The sequence below is a fragment of the Equus quagga genome, chromosome 14 (assembly GCF_021613505.1).
Source record: "Equus quagga isolate Etosha38 chromosome 14, UCLA_HA_Equagga_1.0, whole genome shotgun sequence".
Lineage (NCBI taxonomy): Eukaryota > Metazoa > Chordata > Mammalia > Perissodactyla > Equidae > Equus > Equus quagga.
In genome coordinates, this window is record NC_060280.1 from 85,239,773 (window position 1) to 85,254,441 (window position 14,669).

At 46.5% G+C, this 14,669-nt stretch overlaps 1 protein-coding gene across 3 annotated transcripts in view; it reads right to left on the bottom strand.

Moving 5' to 3' along the window:
* Positions 1-14,669, bottom strand: part of LOC124251875 (zinc finger protein 791-like) — a 43,145-nt gene that overhangs the window by 18,731 nt on the left and 9,745 nt on the right. The window contains exon 1 of one of the 3 annotated variants that reach the window (XM_046684801.1): positions 2,274-2,457. The exons of the other annotated variants lie outside the window; for them this stretch is intronic. Coding sequence (XP_046540757.1) covers positions 2,274-2,276 — 3 coding nt within the window. The 5' untranslated portion in view covers positions 2,277-2,457. Of the gene's footprint in view, positions 1-2,273; positions 2,458-14,669 lie in introns of those variants that run through there. 3 annotated transcript variants of the gene reach the window in all.

Genomic DNA, 14,669 nt, shown 5'->3' on the forward strand with positions numbered 1-14,669 from the left:
TTGCCTTAAACTTAAGTCCATTGTATCTTTCAATCAACTTACATTTTTAAAGCCCAGGAACTAAAAATCTTACACACTCACACAGGAAATAATACCACAAACTGCAAAGGAAAACTAAAGTTAAAAGCTGCAATATGTTGGGGCCGGTCCCGTGGCCCAGTGGTTAAGTTCGCGTGCTCTGCATTGGCAGCCCAGGGTTTTGCCAGTTCGAATCCTGGGCGTGGACATGGCACCGCTTGAGGCGGCGTCCCACATGCCACAACTAGAAGGACCCACAACTAAAATATACAATTACATACTGGGGGGATTTGGGAGAAAAAGGAAAAATTAAAAAATCTTAAAAAAAAAAAAAGCTACGATATAAAAATGGATACAAGGAAAGAAATGCAAATACTAAAATCAGGTGAAATAAACAGCCTGCTTCCCCATAGTACAGAAGGAAAACCCACATTCACAAGCTTTTCATCGAGACTCCCCCCGTTGGGATACAGCCCTTAGAGTGGACCAGTCCCTGGTGAGGGAGGGGAGGGCACCTGAGCAGCCACAGGAATGGACTCTGGGAGCCCCACACACCCTCCCCCTCTCCTGTGAGCATGGAGGCACTGCCTCCCACAGGCTCCCATCCTCACAAGTGAGGAAACTCTCAGCCAGATTCAGTTTAAGCTTCTGACCCACAGGAACTCCAAATTCATGAACCCTTTGTTCACAGGATGGAACACGTGATCTTCACAGACTTTCTCAATGTGCACAGATTACACTCAGTGCACCTACAGTGTGGGTGCAGAACTCAGACATACCATTAAAATGTCCAGGCTTAAGGAACCACAACTCAGAAAGGGTGTCACTCCCCACCCCACGAGCACCTGCACCCCCAGCTTTCCAGGGCTCTGCAGCTCCTCTCAGGACAAAGGCTCCTTCCATGGGGGTGTGAGCAGTAGGACACCTGCAGGGGGAGGCTCCCCAGGAAGGACAGCTGGGCCTTCAAGTCCTTCCCTCTGCAGGTCCAAGGGGGCCGCAGCTTAGAAATACTGACCATAGGTCTCTGCTCCTCACTGGAGTGGCTCTGGAACACCATTGATATTTTAAAAGTGACAAACCCAGTGGTAGAACAATCGTTCAAAATCATTCAAATTCAGCGCTTATGACTAAAGATGGAAAAAAATTATAAGGCATTTTTCTAGCTCAAGAACAAAATCCACAAATATCTACTCCCTTCAGAAAGTAAACTCGTCTGTTAATAATTATTTCCAGGGCAAGAAATTGTTTGGAAAAGAACCATAACCGAAGATACTTCTAGGTGGCAGGCTAAGCCCCAATATCTGAAATCGCCCAGAAGAAAAGGACAGCGCTCAGAGGTCACTACGCCTGCTCATGGGAAGAAAAAAGCAAACAAACATTCTAATAAATGGGATGTAACAATGGAATGTTTTCTTTTTCCTGAAAATCATCTCTTTGTTTTCTTTGGAAATATTTTATTATCTCTCTCAAGATCTATGGGTTAAATACACTTATTAGAAAACTGAGACTTAAAGAAAGTGAATAAAGTCACAAACTGAGGGAGGGGCCGTTCTGACAGGACAGATCACACAGAAACCTGCACCCAAGGGCTTCCCCTAAGATGCCAGTGCCCAGAAAGATCCCGGGGGAGGCACAGGATTTCACACATCGTGGTTCCAGGTGGTTATTCTCTACCCTCCTCTCACGTAAAATAACCACAGACAAGAAAAATAAATAAATCAAACCGTTAGACAGAGCCATCCAGGGCTCTGTGGATGAATGATAATCAACATAATGCGCAGTCTGAAATGCACCACGGAGAACAAACAGTTAATAACGCTGCTGTGAACCGGAGAGGAGAAGATGGCGTTCGGGAATGCGGGGAAAGATCTGGAAATTCAGGGATTTATTGTCACTCCTGGGAAGAGCTAGGGAGGTTTGCGGATTTAAGACTCTGCTCCCCAAACATTTAGAAAACTCAGGAGAAAACGGGTCCCCTCCGAGGAGAAAGGAGGCCCTGGGGACCCCACAGACCGCAGCCCCTCCGCGCATGGACCCCGGGGACCCAGGCCCAACCGTCCTGCGGACCCTCCCGCGGGCCCCGCACCGTGTAGGGAGAGGCGGCGCGGTGACGGCGAGGACAGGGGTCCCGGCTGCGTGCCGCGCCTCCGCCCCCTCGGCCGCAGCCCCGGAGCTGACCGCCGGGAGCCCAAGCCGCCACCGCCGTTCCGACCGGCCCTCCGCTCTGTCCCCCGCCACCCGGCCCGCACACTCACCATTTTCCGGTTTCTGGGGTCCCCAGCCGGTCACCCTCCGACTACCGCGGCCAGTGCAGGTCACAGCGACAGAGTACGCGGCAGAGCCACCTGAGGCTTCTGAAGGCAGCAACGGGCGACCAGCTACGCGACCGGAGCGACCACGGACCAGCACACAGTCCACACCGTCCACGCCGTTATCCGAGTGTCGCCCCCACGTACGTTTCCGGCGACTCCCCTGATTGGACAGTTCACAAGGCCCCGCCCCCTCGTGCCTGAGTGACAGCAGGCAGGGGGCAAGTCTTTGAGCCGACCTTGCCTTGGCCGCGGGCCAGAACCTGTCCCCTGCAAGGACGCTGCATTGAACCACGAGGCCCCGAGGCCACGCCCAGAACTGTGACCCTTCCTCACGCACACAGACACTTCAAAGGGACCTCACCATACGTCACAATGAGCCTGGCTCCGTTTGATCTTTGACTATCACCAGCGTGCAGACATCCTCCCGCCGCCACCCCGGTCCCTGCTCACTGGGGTCTTCAACGGGTCCCGTGGGCTCCGCGCGCCTGGCTCTCGTGGGAGGTTTGAACCCCACAGCCCCAGGGCAGGCCCCAGGCCTCCGACGCCAGCACGTGTGAATACTGAGGCAAAGAAACCACGGGAAAGTCTTGTCAATGCAATTCCATTAATACTCATTTGTGGAAAAGTCAAAGGAGGTAAAACTGAAAGAACACTGCTTAGTGAAAAATAATAGATGGTAAAGCTGTGAAGAATTTCGAAAGGTCAAGACAGTGGTCACCTTCAGGGCGGGTCAGAGGTGAGTCAGGGCCAGGCACGTCAGGGGACTCACCACTGCCCACAGGCCATTTATGAATCTTGACGATTCCAAGGATCTTTATATTGTTATCACTAAAGCTTACCACAGAACATTTTGCACATTCTTTTCTGAATATATTTGATGATAAAAATTTTAAGAAGTAATTCAGGTTGGAAAAGAACATAATTTGTATATGTTTATTTGCCCTGTCACCGCAATCTGAGTTTTCATTCATGGTTTTGGCAGCAAAAATTGGTAACAAACCAAGTGTCTATTTAGAAAGAATGGGTTACATAAATTCATCATCATGTGTACTTTTTAAAAACAAAGGGTACTGATAGGAAAAGATCTGGAGGATTTATGGAGAGAATAGGCAAAGTGTATTAGAATACATGTACTATATTACCTTTCTATAACCTGCAGGGCCAGGTGGACCCCTGGACCCAACCCAAGGTTTGGTTGAGTAGTGGAGACTAACACACCTACCAGGAATGTACGAAAGGGCTTGTTCCTTCCGTGACAGTCTCAGGGGAGGGCGGGCAGGCCTCTCAAGCAGGGGGGAAGTGCCCTGAAAGAGCAGGAGAGGAGCCTGCCTGGGTTTTTACGGAGGTGAGGGGGTGGGCTAGGCTGAGTTTACACACAGTGGGGGCTTTCGTCGACTGAATCTCTTGCCAGGACCAAAGGAGTGAGCAGTCAGGCCGCCTTAGTACCATGTACAAATGTGGGGCACAAGGGGAAGCAGGAGGGGAAGGCTTTAAAGTTGTCAGCAGTCAGATAATAGAAAAAATATATTAGTCTCTGCCCCAGGCTCCTGACACAGGGCTCCTAAAACCCTTGTAAATTCCTAAGTGATAAGAGCAGGAGGAGCATCTTTTGTCCTAATGAGGAGACTCTGGTTGGGCTCCTGGATGGGGGCCAGTCAACAGAAAGAACAAGCCATGATTAGAAGCTTGGAATTTTCAACTCTGCCCTCATCCTCCAGGGAGAGGAGAGGGGCTGGAAATGGAGTTAATAATTGATCATGCCTACGTGAGGATTCGGAGAGTTTCCAGGTTGGTGAACACATCCATGTACCACGAGGGTGCTGCACCCCAACAGGAACACCCTGGCCCCGACCTCACCCTACATATCTCTTCATCTGCCTGTTCATCTGTATCTTTAATCATATGCACGAGTAAACTGGTAAATGTCAGGAAGTGTTTCCCTGAGTTCTGTGAGCCACTCTAGCAACTTAATCAAATCTAAGGAGACAGCTGTGGGAACATGTGATTTGTAGCCAAGTGAGAAAGAAGTTGTGAGGAAGCTGGGGACCTAGTACATGTGATTGGCATGTGAACTGGGGTGGGAACAGTCTCGTGGGACTGAGCCCGTAAGCTGTGGATCTGACGCTCTCTCAAGGTAGATAATGTTAGGATGGAGTTAAGTTGTAGGACACCCAGCTGGTGTCACGGGGAATTGCTTGTCATGGGGAAAAACTCTCACACATTTGGTGACCAGAAGTGTCAGAAGTGAAGTGTTCTGGGTGAAAGTAAAGGAGACACATGGGAGGGAAGAAGGGTTTTCTCTGCTCAAGAAGAATACAGGGTTGTCCCCAACACATCACGAACATTACAAACTGGAGTCAGAGACCTCTGGGTTCTCATCCAGCACGTAAGGAGCTTAGAAGGTGACATTCCCATCCTCGCCAGAAAAAAGCTATCAAAATCAATGACTCCTCTTAAATCTCTCAAAGAATTGAGGTCACAGGGCAAACCGCTGTCTCCAAAATTGGAAAGAGAGACAGAAAAACAGCCATTTTGAAATATGCCCACAGTATCTGTTCTTCTTAACAAGGCCTGTCCCCGAAAGACTGTTCCACCAGAACCGAACAGACTGGGATTTCACCAGCGCCTAACCGGCGTGCGGGAAGGGAAACAGCCAGCTGAGTCCCCTCCACCCTTTCTGCCGGACCTAAGTTGAGGGTTAGAGGGGATTCAGAAACACTTGTGAGGTTCACAGGTTATTTTTTCCTCCTTAAACAAATATGTGGTGCATTTTCCAACACCACTTCTCCAACTCTCTAACACCAACTAGGTGGCCTACAATTCAATTCTAACACTAACTAACCAGAGTCAACATCAGACTCCACAGTTTAAGGACTCAGTCCCACAAGATGCCCCCATGTCAGATGCCAGCTACAAATGTGGGGTCCAGGCTACACAGATTCCTGGATGGCTGACTCCAAACACGGAGGTTCCCTGGACAAGCTCTCATGTTTGTTAATTGGCTAGACTAACTATCAGAACTAAGAAACGCACTTCACTTATTACTACCAGTTTATTGTAAAAGATACAACTCAGGAACAGCCAATTGGAAAGGATGCACAGGCAAGGCGGGCAGGGGGAAGCAGGGAGCTTCCATCACACCCTCCAGATACAACAGCCTCCCAGCACCTGGCTGTGTTTAGCAACTCAGAATCCCTCTAAACCCCGAGGTTTAGGGGTTTTCATGGAGTTTCCTTATGTAGGTATGACTGATTAAACCATTGCCTGTCGGTGATTAACTCAGTCTCCAGCCCCTCTCCTCTCCCCAGAGGTGGGGGGCTGGGCTGAAAGTGCTAGGCCCCTGATCAAACCTTGGTCTTCCTAGTGATCAGCCCCCATCCTGAAGCTCTCTAGGGGCCTGGAAACAGTCACCTCATTAGGACAGAAGATGCTCCTATCACCCTTATCATTCAGAAGGTCCAAGGGCTTGCGGATCTTTGCTAGGAACCAGGGACAAAGATCATATATCTTTCTTATTATACCAAAGACGGTCACAGCCTGGGACACAGGCTCATTAAAATACTGAGACCAAATCAAGGGACTATAGAACATGTCTGCTCCACCCACAACACACCACTACATCAGGAAGACTCCTGTGTGATAACAGTGGAATACACTGGAAGAACTGCATGTTTCAAACCTTATTTAAGAAGCCTCTACAGAACCCAGAGATGACACAGGAGACAACAGCAAGGATACCGGAGAATATTTTAGCCTCTGAAAACCAAAACCAATAGACTAAGCTCTAGTGAGATAAACAAAAGCTCACGCTTAAAGGCCTGTTTACCTCCATCCCTTCCTCACAGTACACCATGTCCAGCATTCAACAAAACCTAAAGGCATTCTAAAGGACTTACAAACACAGCTTGAAGACACAGGACAAGCACAAGAACCTGATACAGATGTAGCAGAAATGTTGGAATTATCAGACCAGAAATGTAAAGCAACCGTGATTAATATGTCCAGGGCTCTAATGGAAATAGTGGATAACGTGCAAGAACAGATAATACAAGCAGAGATGGAAACTCTAAGAAAGAACCAACTGAGAAATGCAAGAAGTAAAAGGCAGATAAACAAGAAAACAGAAAGGAAGAATTCCTTTGGGGCTCATCCATACAGTGGAAATGTACGGGGAAGAGGCAGTGAGCTTGAGGAGACGTCAACAGAACCTTCCAGACTGAAGTGCAAAGAGATGAAAAGAAGAAGAAAGAACAGGAATCCAGGAACTTTGGGACAATTACAAAAGGTGTAACATACACATAATAGGAATACACAAAGGAGAAAAGAATAGAAAGAAACAGAAAAAAAAAGTGAAGCAATGATGACTGAGATTTTCCCAAATTAATGATAATCACCAAAGCACAGACGCAGGAAGCTGAGAGATCACCAAACAAGATAAAAACCAAAAATGCATGCCTAGAAATATCATATTCAAACTGGAGAAAAACCAAAGACAAAGAGAACATCTTGAAAGAGGCTAGGGAGAGAAAACCTTAGTTATAGAGAAACAAGGATAAGAATGAAATCAGTTTTCTTTTCAGAATCCATGCAAGCAGGAAGAGTCTTGTGAAATGTGAAATAGTTAAGGTGTTGAAAGAAAAAGCACCCAACTAGAATTGTGTCAAGCAAAATGATCCTTCAAAAGTGGGGGAGAAATAAAGACTTACTGAGACAGACAAAAGCTGAGGGAAGCTATTACCAGTAGACCTGCTTTGTAAGAAATGTTAAAAGAAATTCGTCGGGAAGAAGGTAAATAATAAAGAAAGGCAGGGTGTTAGAGAAGAAATAAATGAAAGTAAAATAAATTCATTTGTTTTTATTGTTGTTATTTAATCTGACAGATAACACTTTGTTCAAAGTCATAATAGCAACCACGTATTCCGTAATCCCAGCTTATAGATAATGAAATGAACGACAGCAATGTTATAAGGGACAGGGAGAGAGGACTTGGAATACTCTGTTTGGAGGACCTTGCACATCCAGTAAAGTGCCTCGGGTTAGTTGTAAACTAACTATATAAACTAGCATATAGTGATATGCTAAGAGAGGAGAAAAAATGGAATCAGATAAAATGCTCAATAAAAGGCAAAAAAGGCAGAAGAAAGGTGGAAGACAAAAAAGAAACAACAAAAGCAACAAATAGAAAATAGTGGGGCTGCCCCGTGGCCAAGTGGTTAAGTTCACGCGCTCCACTTCAGCGGTCCAGGGTTTCCCTGGTTCGGATCCTGGGCGTGGACATGGCACCGCTCATCAGGCCAGGTTGAGGGAGAGTCCCACATGCCACAACTAGAAGAACCTACAACTAAAATATACAACTATGTACTGGGGAGATTTGGGGAGAAAAAGCAATTAAAAAAAAAAAAGAAAGGAAAAGAAGATTGGCAACAGTTGTTAGCTCAGGTGTCAATCTTTAAAAAAAAAAACAGTAAAAAATATAGTAGGTATGAGTCCAACTATATCAGTAATCACTTTAAACATCAATGGTCTAAATACAAGGGAAAGAAAAACTGTCACAGTGGATAATAAAATATCACGTAATTCTATGTTGTCTACAAGAATCACACTTGAGATATAAAGACACAGATTAAAAGTAAAGGGATGGAGAAAGATATCCCACTCCAAGACTACAGAAAAGAAAGCTGGCATAGTCACATTAATTTCAGACAAAGCAGACTTCAGAGCAAGGACAATTTCAGAGATAAAGAGGGGCATTACAGTCATACTGTGTAAGGACGTTTTGGTCAACAACAGAACACACATATGACGGTGGTCCTGTAAGATTAGTACCAGACAGCCTAGGTGTGTAGTAGGCTATAGCCTCTAGGTCTGTGGAAGTGCACTCTGTGATGTTCACACAACGATGAAATCACCTAACAACGTATTTCTCAGAAGATATCCCCATTGTTAAGTGATGTATGACTATATGCAAAAATAAAGGGGTCAAGTCTCCAAGAAGACAGCAATCCTTCCTGTGTATGTGAATAACAACTGTGGTAAAATACAACAGGCAAAAACTGACAGAACGGTAAGGAGAAGTAGATGAATCTACTATCACAGCTGGAGACCATCAACACCTGCCTCCGTGAGTAATTAGCAATTCTGGAAGGCAGAAAATCAGGAAAGACACAGTTAAATTAAAGCGCACCATCAAACAAGTGGATTTAATTGAAATTCATGCAACACTTCATTCAAACACAGCAGAATACACATTTTTCTCAGGTTCACATGGAACATTCACCAAGACAGACCACGAGTACTTAGAGGTTAAACACACTTCTAAATAGCACCTGGGCCAATAGGGGAGTGCCATCAGCAAGATGGTGGAACAGGAGATCTCATTTCCCCATAGTGCACCAATTCTGACAGCCACCCAAGGACGAGAGACTTTGTGGAAGTCTGGGAGCCCAGTGGAAAAGTTCCTGCACACCAGTGGAGCAAAAAATGGGAGAATAGACATTCACGAAGAGGGTAAGAATAACAGTATCATTCTCCCGTGTCACCCCTCCCCGAAGGCAGCATGGCTCATTGCCAAGAGAGACCCCCTCAGCCTAGGGTTCTCCCCATGAGGAGAGTGAGAGCATTGCGATGGAGCATCTGGATTCCCCAGTGGTGTGCGACGCTGCCCGAGAGGCTCACCACTTCCTCGTCTCCCCAAGAACACTGAGGGCATCAGCACGGATGAGTGTCTGAAAGGCGGGGAGCAGGAAGAGTTGCAAGGATCCAAAGCAAACAGAACTCAGCACATGGCTGCAGACACTACTAACCGCTTGCAGACTCCATCAGCAGGCTTGCATTTCTGCCACTTTAGATGGGATGCCTGCGGACACTACCAAGTGGCCAGGAGCACATGCGATGCTCTGCAGCCTCCCTCCCCCACACCCTCCCACGCCTGGCCAGCGCCATGCGTGTGCTCCAGACAGCACATGGAAGCCTCTCCAATGTCTCATAAGCACACACACTCAGCTGGCTCAACTCAGTGGGAATGGAAGAAGAGACACAAACTTGAGCATTTCAGAGGACTGCATCTCAGGAAAGCAAAGAGAAGGCTCTCGGCACCCAGCCCGACTTTGAGGGATAAAACGAAGGCATACAATCTTAAGAATTCCCCCTAAAGAGAGAAAAAGATGCGTGAGGCAGGCACATTCACAGAAAAGGTCTGAGAGTGCCTCAGATGCCCCGGCTGGGCTGACTGCTGGAAGCGTTTCTCTCCCAAAGCCAGTCAGTAGAGATTGGAGGAGGTGACTGCTTCTCCAAACGTGAACAGAAACACGAGACTTCAAAGAACCCAAAAACCAAGGAAAAATGATACCACAAGTGAACACAACAATTTTCCAGTAACCTATCCCACAGAAATGGAGATCTACAAACTGCCTGATAAAGATTTAAAAATAATTTTTCTAAGGAAGCTCAGTGAGCTTCATAAGAACACGGATAGATAGTGAAACCAAGAAAACAAGATACGTACAAAATGAGAAGTTTGACAAATAAATAAATATCATAAAGAACCAAACAGAAATTCTGGGGCTGAAGAATACAATAAATGAAATGAAAAATGTAACAGAGAACCTCAAGAGCTGCCTTGATGAATTGGATGGAAGAATCTGTGCACTTGAAGACTGGGCATTTGAAATTATCCAGTTAGAGGAGAAAAAAAGAAAAAAGAATAAAAAGGAATGAAGAAAGCTTATGGGATTTAGCAGACACCAGCAAAAGAAATAATATATGCATTATGAAAATCCCAGAGAAGAGAGAGAAGAGTAGAAAGCTTATTTAAAAGAAATAATGGCTGGGAGGTGGCTGGCCCTGCGGCCGAGTGGTTAAGTTCGCCTGCTCTGCTCTGGCACCCCAAGGCTTTGCCGGTTTGGATCCTGGGCGCAGACATGGCACCGCTCATCAAGCCATGTTGAGGCAGCATCCTACAGAGCACAACCAGAAGGACCACAACTACAATATACAACTATGTGCTGGGGGCCTTTGAGAAGAAGAAGGGTAAAAAAAACGGAGAGAGAGAGACTGGCAACAGATGTTACTTCAGGTGTCAATCTTTAAAAAAACCAAAAAAACAAAAGAAATAATGTCTGGAAATTTCACAATCCTTGGGAGGGATACAGACATCCAGTACGTGAAGCTCAAAGATTCTTAAACAGGTTGAACCCAAAGAAGACTTCATGAAGATGCATTATAATCAAATTATCAAAAGTCAAAGACCAAGAGATTTTGAAAGTAGCAAGAGGAAAATGGCAGGTCACATACAAGCGACCCCCCCAGACTATCGACAAATTTCTCAGCAGAAACCTTGAGGACACGAGCAGCATGATATACGCAAAGTGCTGAAATTGCCCACCAAGAATGCTTTATTCAGCAAAGCTGTCCTTCCAAAATGAAGGAAAGAGAAAGACTTCTGCAAACAAACAGAAGTTGAGATATTTTATCACCACTAGACCTGCCTTACAAGAAATGCTAAAGGGAGTTCTTTGAGCTGAGATCAAAGGATGCTAATTAGTAACATGAAAACATACGAAAGTATAAAACTGGTCAAAGAAACTAAGAGTTGGTTGTTGGAAAAGATAAACCAAATTGACAAACCTTTTGTTAGGCTAAGGAGAAAGAGAAAACATTCAAACTAATAAAATCAGAAATAAAAGATGAGAAATAATAACTGATTCCACAGAAATACAAAGGAATATAAGAGATTATTATGAACAATTATATGCCAACAAATTTAATAACTTAGAAGTATTGGATAAATTCTTACAAACAAACAACCTACTAAGACTGAATCATGAAAATAGAAAGTCTGAATAACTTAATAATGTGTAAGGAGATTAAATCAGTATCAAAAACCTCCCAACAAAGAAAAGTCCACGACCCGATAGCTTCACTGGTGAATTGTATCAAACATGTAAAGAATTAACACTAATCTCTCTCTTGTAATAACTGAGAGAGGAGGGAACACTTCCAAACTTATTTTTATGAGGCCAGTATTATCCTGATACCAAAGCCAGACAAGGGCACTAAAAGAAAAGAAAATTATAAGCCAATATCCCTGATGAACATAGATGTAAAAATGCTCAACAAAAATCCTAGGAAACCAGAAGAGATCCAAGATGGTGCCGTGAGTAGTCCTCTTTGTCTCTCCCCCTTCGAGTCTACAATTATTTGGACACTTATCGCTTAACAAAGGATATCCAAACAGCATCTCAGGACGTCTGAGAGACCCACGCGACTATACATCGGAAGGCGGACGGACTTTCCTCCGGGAGGATGTGGAAATAGGTGAAAACTCTCCGATCCCAACCGAACAGCCTAGTACCCACAAGCGGCTTTCTTCCAACGGACGCCCCCAGAAGATCAACACACATCTAGGGCAGGAGCGAGCACACAACAGAGGAGCGACGGTGGAAACAGGTGACCAGAACCCTACCTAAACCCCCTGCAATTACTCCTAAATGCAGAGGGAAACTTTGGAGTTGCACACCTGAGCCCGCGGGGAGAGTCTCTCCCCGCCATTGGTGGGGAGATCCCGCCTGGTGTTCGCGGCGCCCAGAGGGTCCCAGAGAGAGTCGCTGAGGGTATGGAGGTCCCCCAGCTGCCACTGCCTGCACGGTGGGGCTAGGGATTGCCGGAGATCTCCGAGCGGACTGGGGCTGGGTGAAGCTCCAGAGGCCGACTCCGCGCCCCGGAGGGGAAGCTCCAGAGTTCCACCCGGGCAGCAGACAAAACTCTCTGTCTGCCATTAGCGAGGGGCCATGCCCAGCATTCACGGCTCCAGGAAAGTCCCGGAGAGAATCCCAGAGGGCGGGGCGACCCCCAGCTGCCGTTGCCCGCCCTGTGGGACTAAGGATTGCCGGAGATCTCAGAGCGGACTGGGGCTGGGTGAAGCTCCAGGGGCCGGCTCTGCGCCCCGGAGGGGAAGCTCTGGAGTTCCACCCGGGCAGCAGACAGGGCTCTCTGTCTGCCATTAGCGGAGGGGCCACGCCCAGCATTCAACTCCGGGAAAGTCCCAGAGAGAATCCCAGAGGGCGGGGTGACCCCCAGCTGCCGTTGCCCGCCCCGTGGGCTAGGGATTGCCAGAGATCTCGGAGAGGACTGGGGCTGGGTGAAGCTCCAGAGGCTGGCTCTGCGCCCCGGAGGGGAAGCTCCAGAGTTCTGCCCGGGCAGCAGACAAAACTCTCTGTCTGCCATTAGTGGAGGGCCCACGCCCAGCATCCACAATACCGGGAGGGTCCTGGAGAGGAGAATATCAGGCAGGGCAGCAGCTGACCAGCTACCACTGAAATCAGGATCTCCGGCTATCCCCCCAAGACAGGGCAAAGGGCTCCCCGAGTTCCTGGGGAACAGGACTGGGGCTGGGGGGAGTTCCAGCGACCCAGCTCCATAGCCTAGGGGGAAACCCTACAGGCTCACAGCAGCCTCAGGGAAAGCCTCTGCACAGCATTAGTAGAAAGCACCCATCCGGCAGCCACAAGGCTGGAAGACCCCGGGACAAAACTAGCATAGCTAGGTGAACTAACCACAGACTGTGGAAGATGCCAATAGCTCTCCTGTGACCCATAGTGGACAAGTGAGATTTTGTGGGTGGCCGTCAGCGACGGAGTGACAAATATAAGTGATCCCACCCCTGGCCGCTGGAAAAGCCCATAACACCGTTGCAGACCCCAAGGAGAGAGCACATCTAGGTGGGCTGCAACAGTAGGCACCAGCAGCCTGAAGCCCCCCTGTGACGGCCCCCATGGCAGAAGAGGGAATCCAAAGGACCACTGTGACTACGAGGAGGGGCCCAGGCCCAGTTAGCAACTGCGGACAGGGTTCCTGGTTGGTGCAGTATAAACAGCTGCTCCCCCACCGCAGCAGCTGAAACAAGTGAAAGGAGCAACTAAACTCTATCTCTATGCGGAGGCACAAATCAACAACAACAAGCAATATGAAAAAATACATTAAATCTCCAGAACAGAAAGAAAATAACAAATACACAGAAAACAATCCCAAAGAAAATGAGATATATAACCTAAATGATGATGACTTCAAAACAGCCATCATTAAAATACTCAATGAGTTAAGAGAGAATTCTGACTGACAACTCAACGAGTTCAGGAGCTATGTCACAAAAGAGTTTGATACGATAAAGAAGAACCAAACAGAAATATTGGAAATGAAGAACACAATAGAGGAGATTAAGAAAAATCTAGATGCTCTGAACAGTAGGGCTGATAATATGGAGGAAAGAATTAGCAATTTGGAAGATGGCAATATAGAATTGCTGCAGGCAGAGGAGGAGAGAGAAGCAAGACTAAAAAGAAATGAAGAAACTCTCCGAGAATTATCAGACACAATTAGGAGATGCAACGTAAGGATTATAGGTATTCCAGAGGGAGAAGAGAAGGAGAAAGGGGCAGAAAGCCTATTCAAAGAAATAATGGCTGAGAACTTCCCAAATCTGGTGAGAGAGATGGATCTTCAGGTGACAGAAGCCAATAGATCTCCAAACTTTATCAATGCAAGAAGACCAACTCCACGGCATATAGTAGTGAAGCTAGCAAAAGTCAACGACAAGGAGAAAATACTAAGGACAGCCAGGCAAAAGAAACTAACCTACAAAGGAACCCCCATCAGGCTATCAGCAGATTTCTCAGCAGAAACTTTACAGGCTAGAAGAGAGTGGAATGATATATTCAAAAATCTGAAGGACAAAAATCTACAGCCGAGAATTCTCTACCCAGCGAAAATATCCTTCAAATACGATGGAGAAATAAAAACTTTCCCAGATAAACAAAAATTAAGGGAGTTCATTGCCACAAAACCTCCTCTTCAGGAAATTCTCAGGAAAACCCTCATTCCTGAAAAATCCAAAAAAGGAAAGGGGCTACAAAACCAAGAGCAGAGGAGATAAGTAGAAGGACAACAACAGAGAGTAGCAGCTCTACATCAGAACAGATTAAACCATGGGACGAGAAACAAAGGAAATTGAAGAAAACCGGAAAACAAGACACAAAATGGTAGTGGTAGGCCCCCACATCTCAATAATCACTCTAAATGTAAATGGATTGAACTCCCCAATCAAAAGACACAGAGTGGCAGGATGGATCAAAGAACAAGATCCAACAATATGCTGCCTCCAGGAAACACACCTCAGCCCCAAAGACAAACACAGACTCAGAGTGAAGGGATGGAGAACAATACTCCAAGCTAATAATGAACAAAAGAAAGCAGGTGTCGCTATACTAATATCAGACAAGGTAGTTTTCAAAGCAAAACAGATAAAGAAAGACAAAGAGGGACAGTATATAATGATAAAAGGGA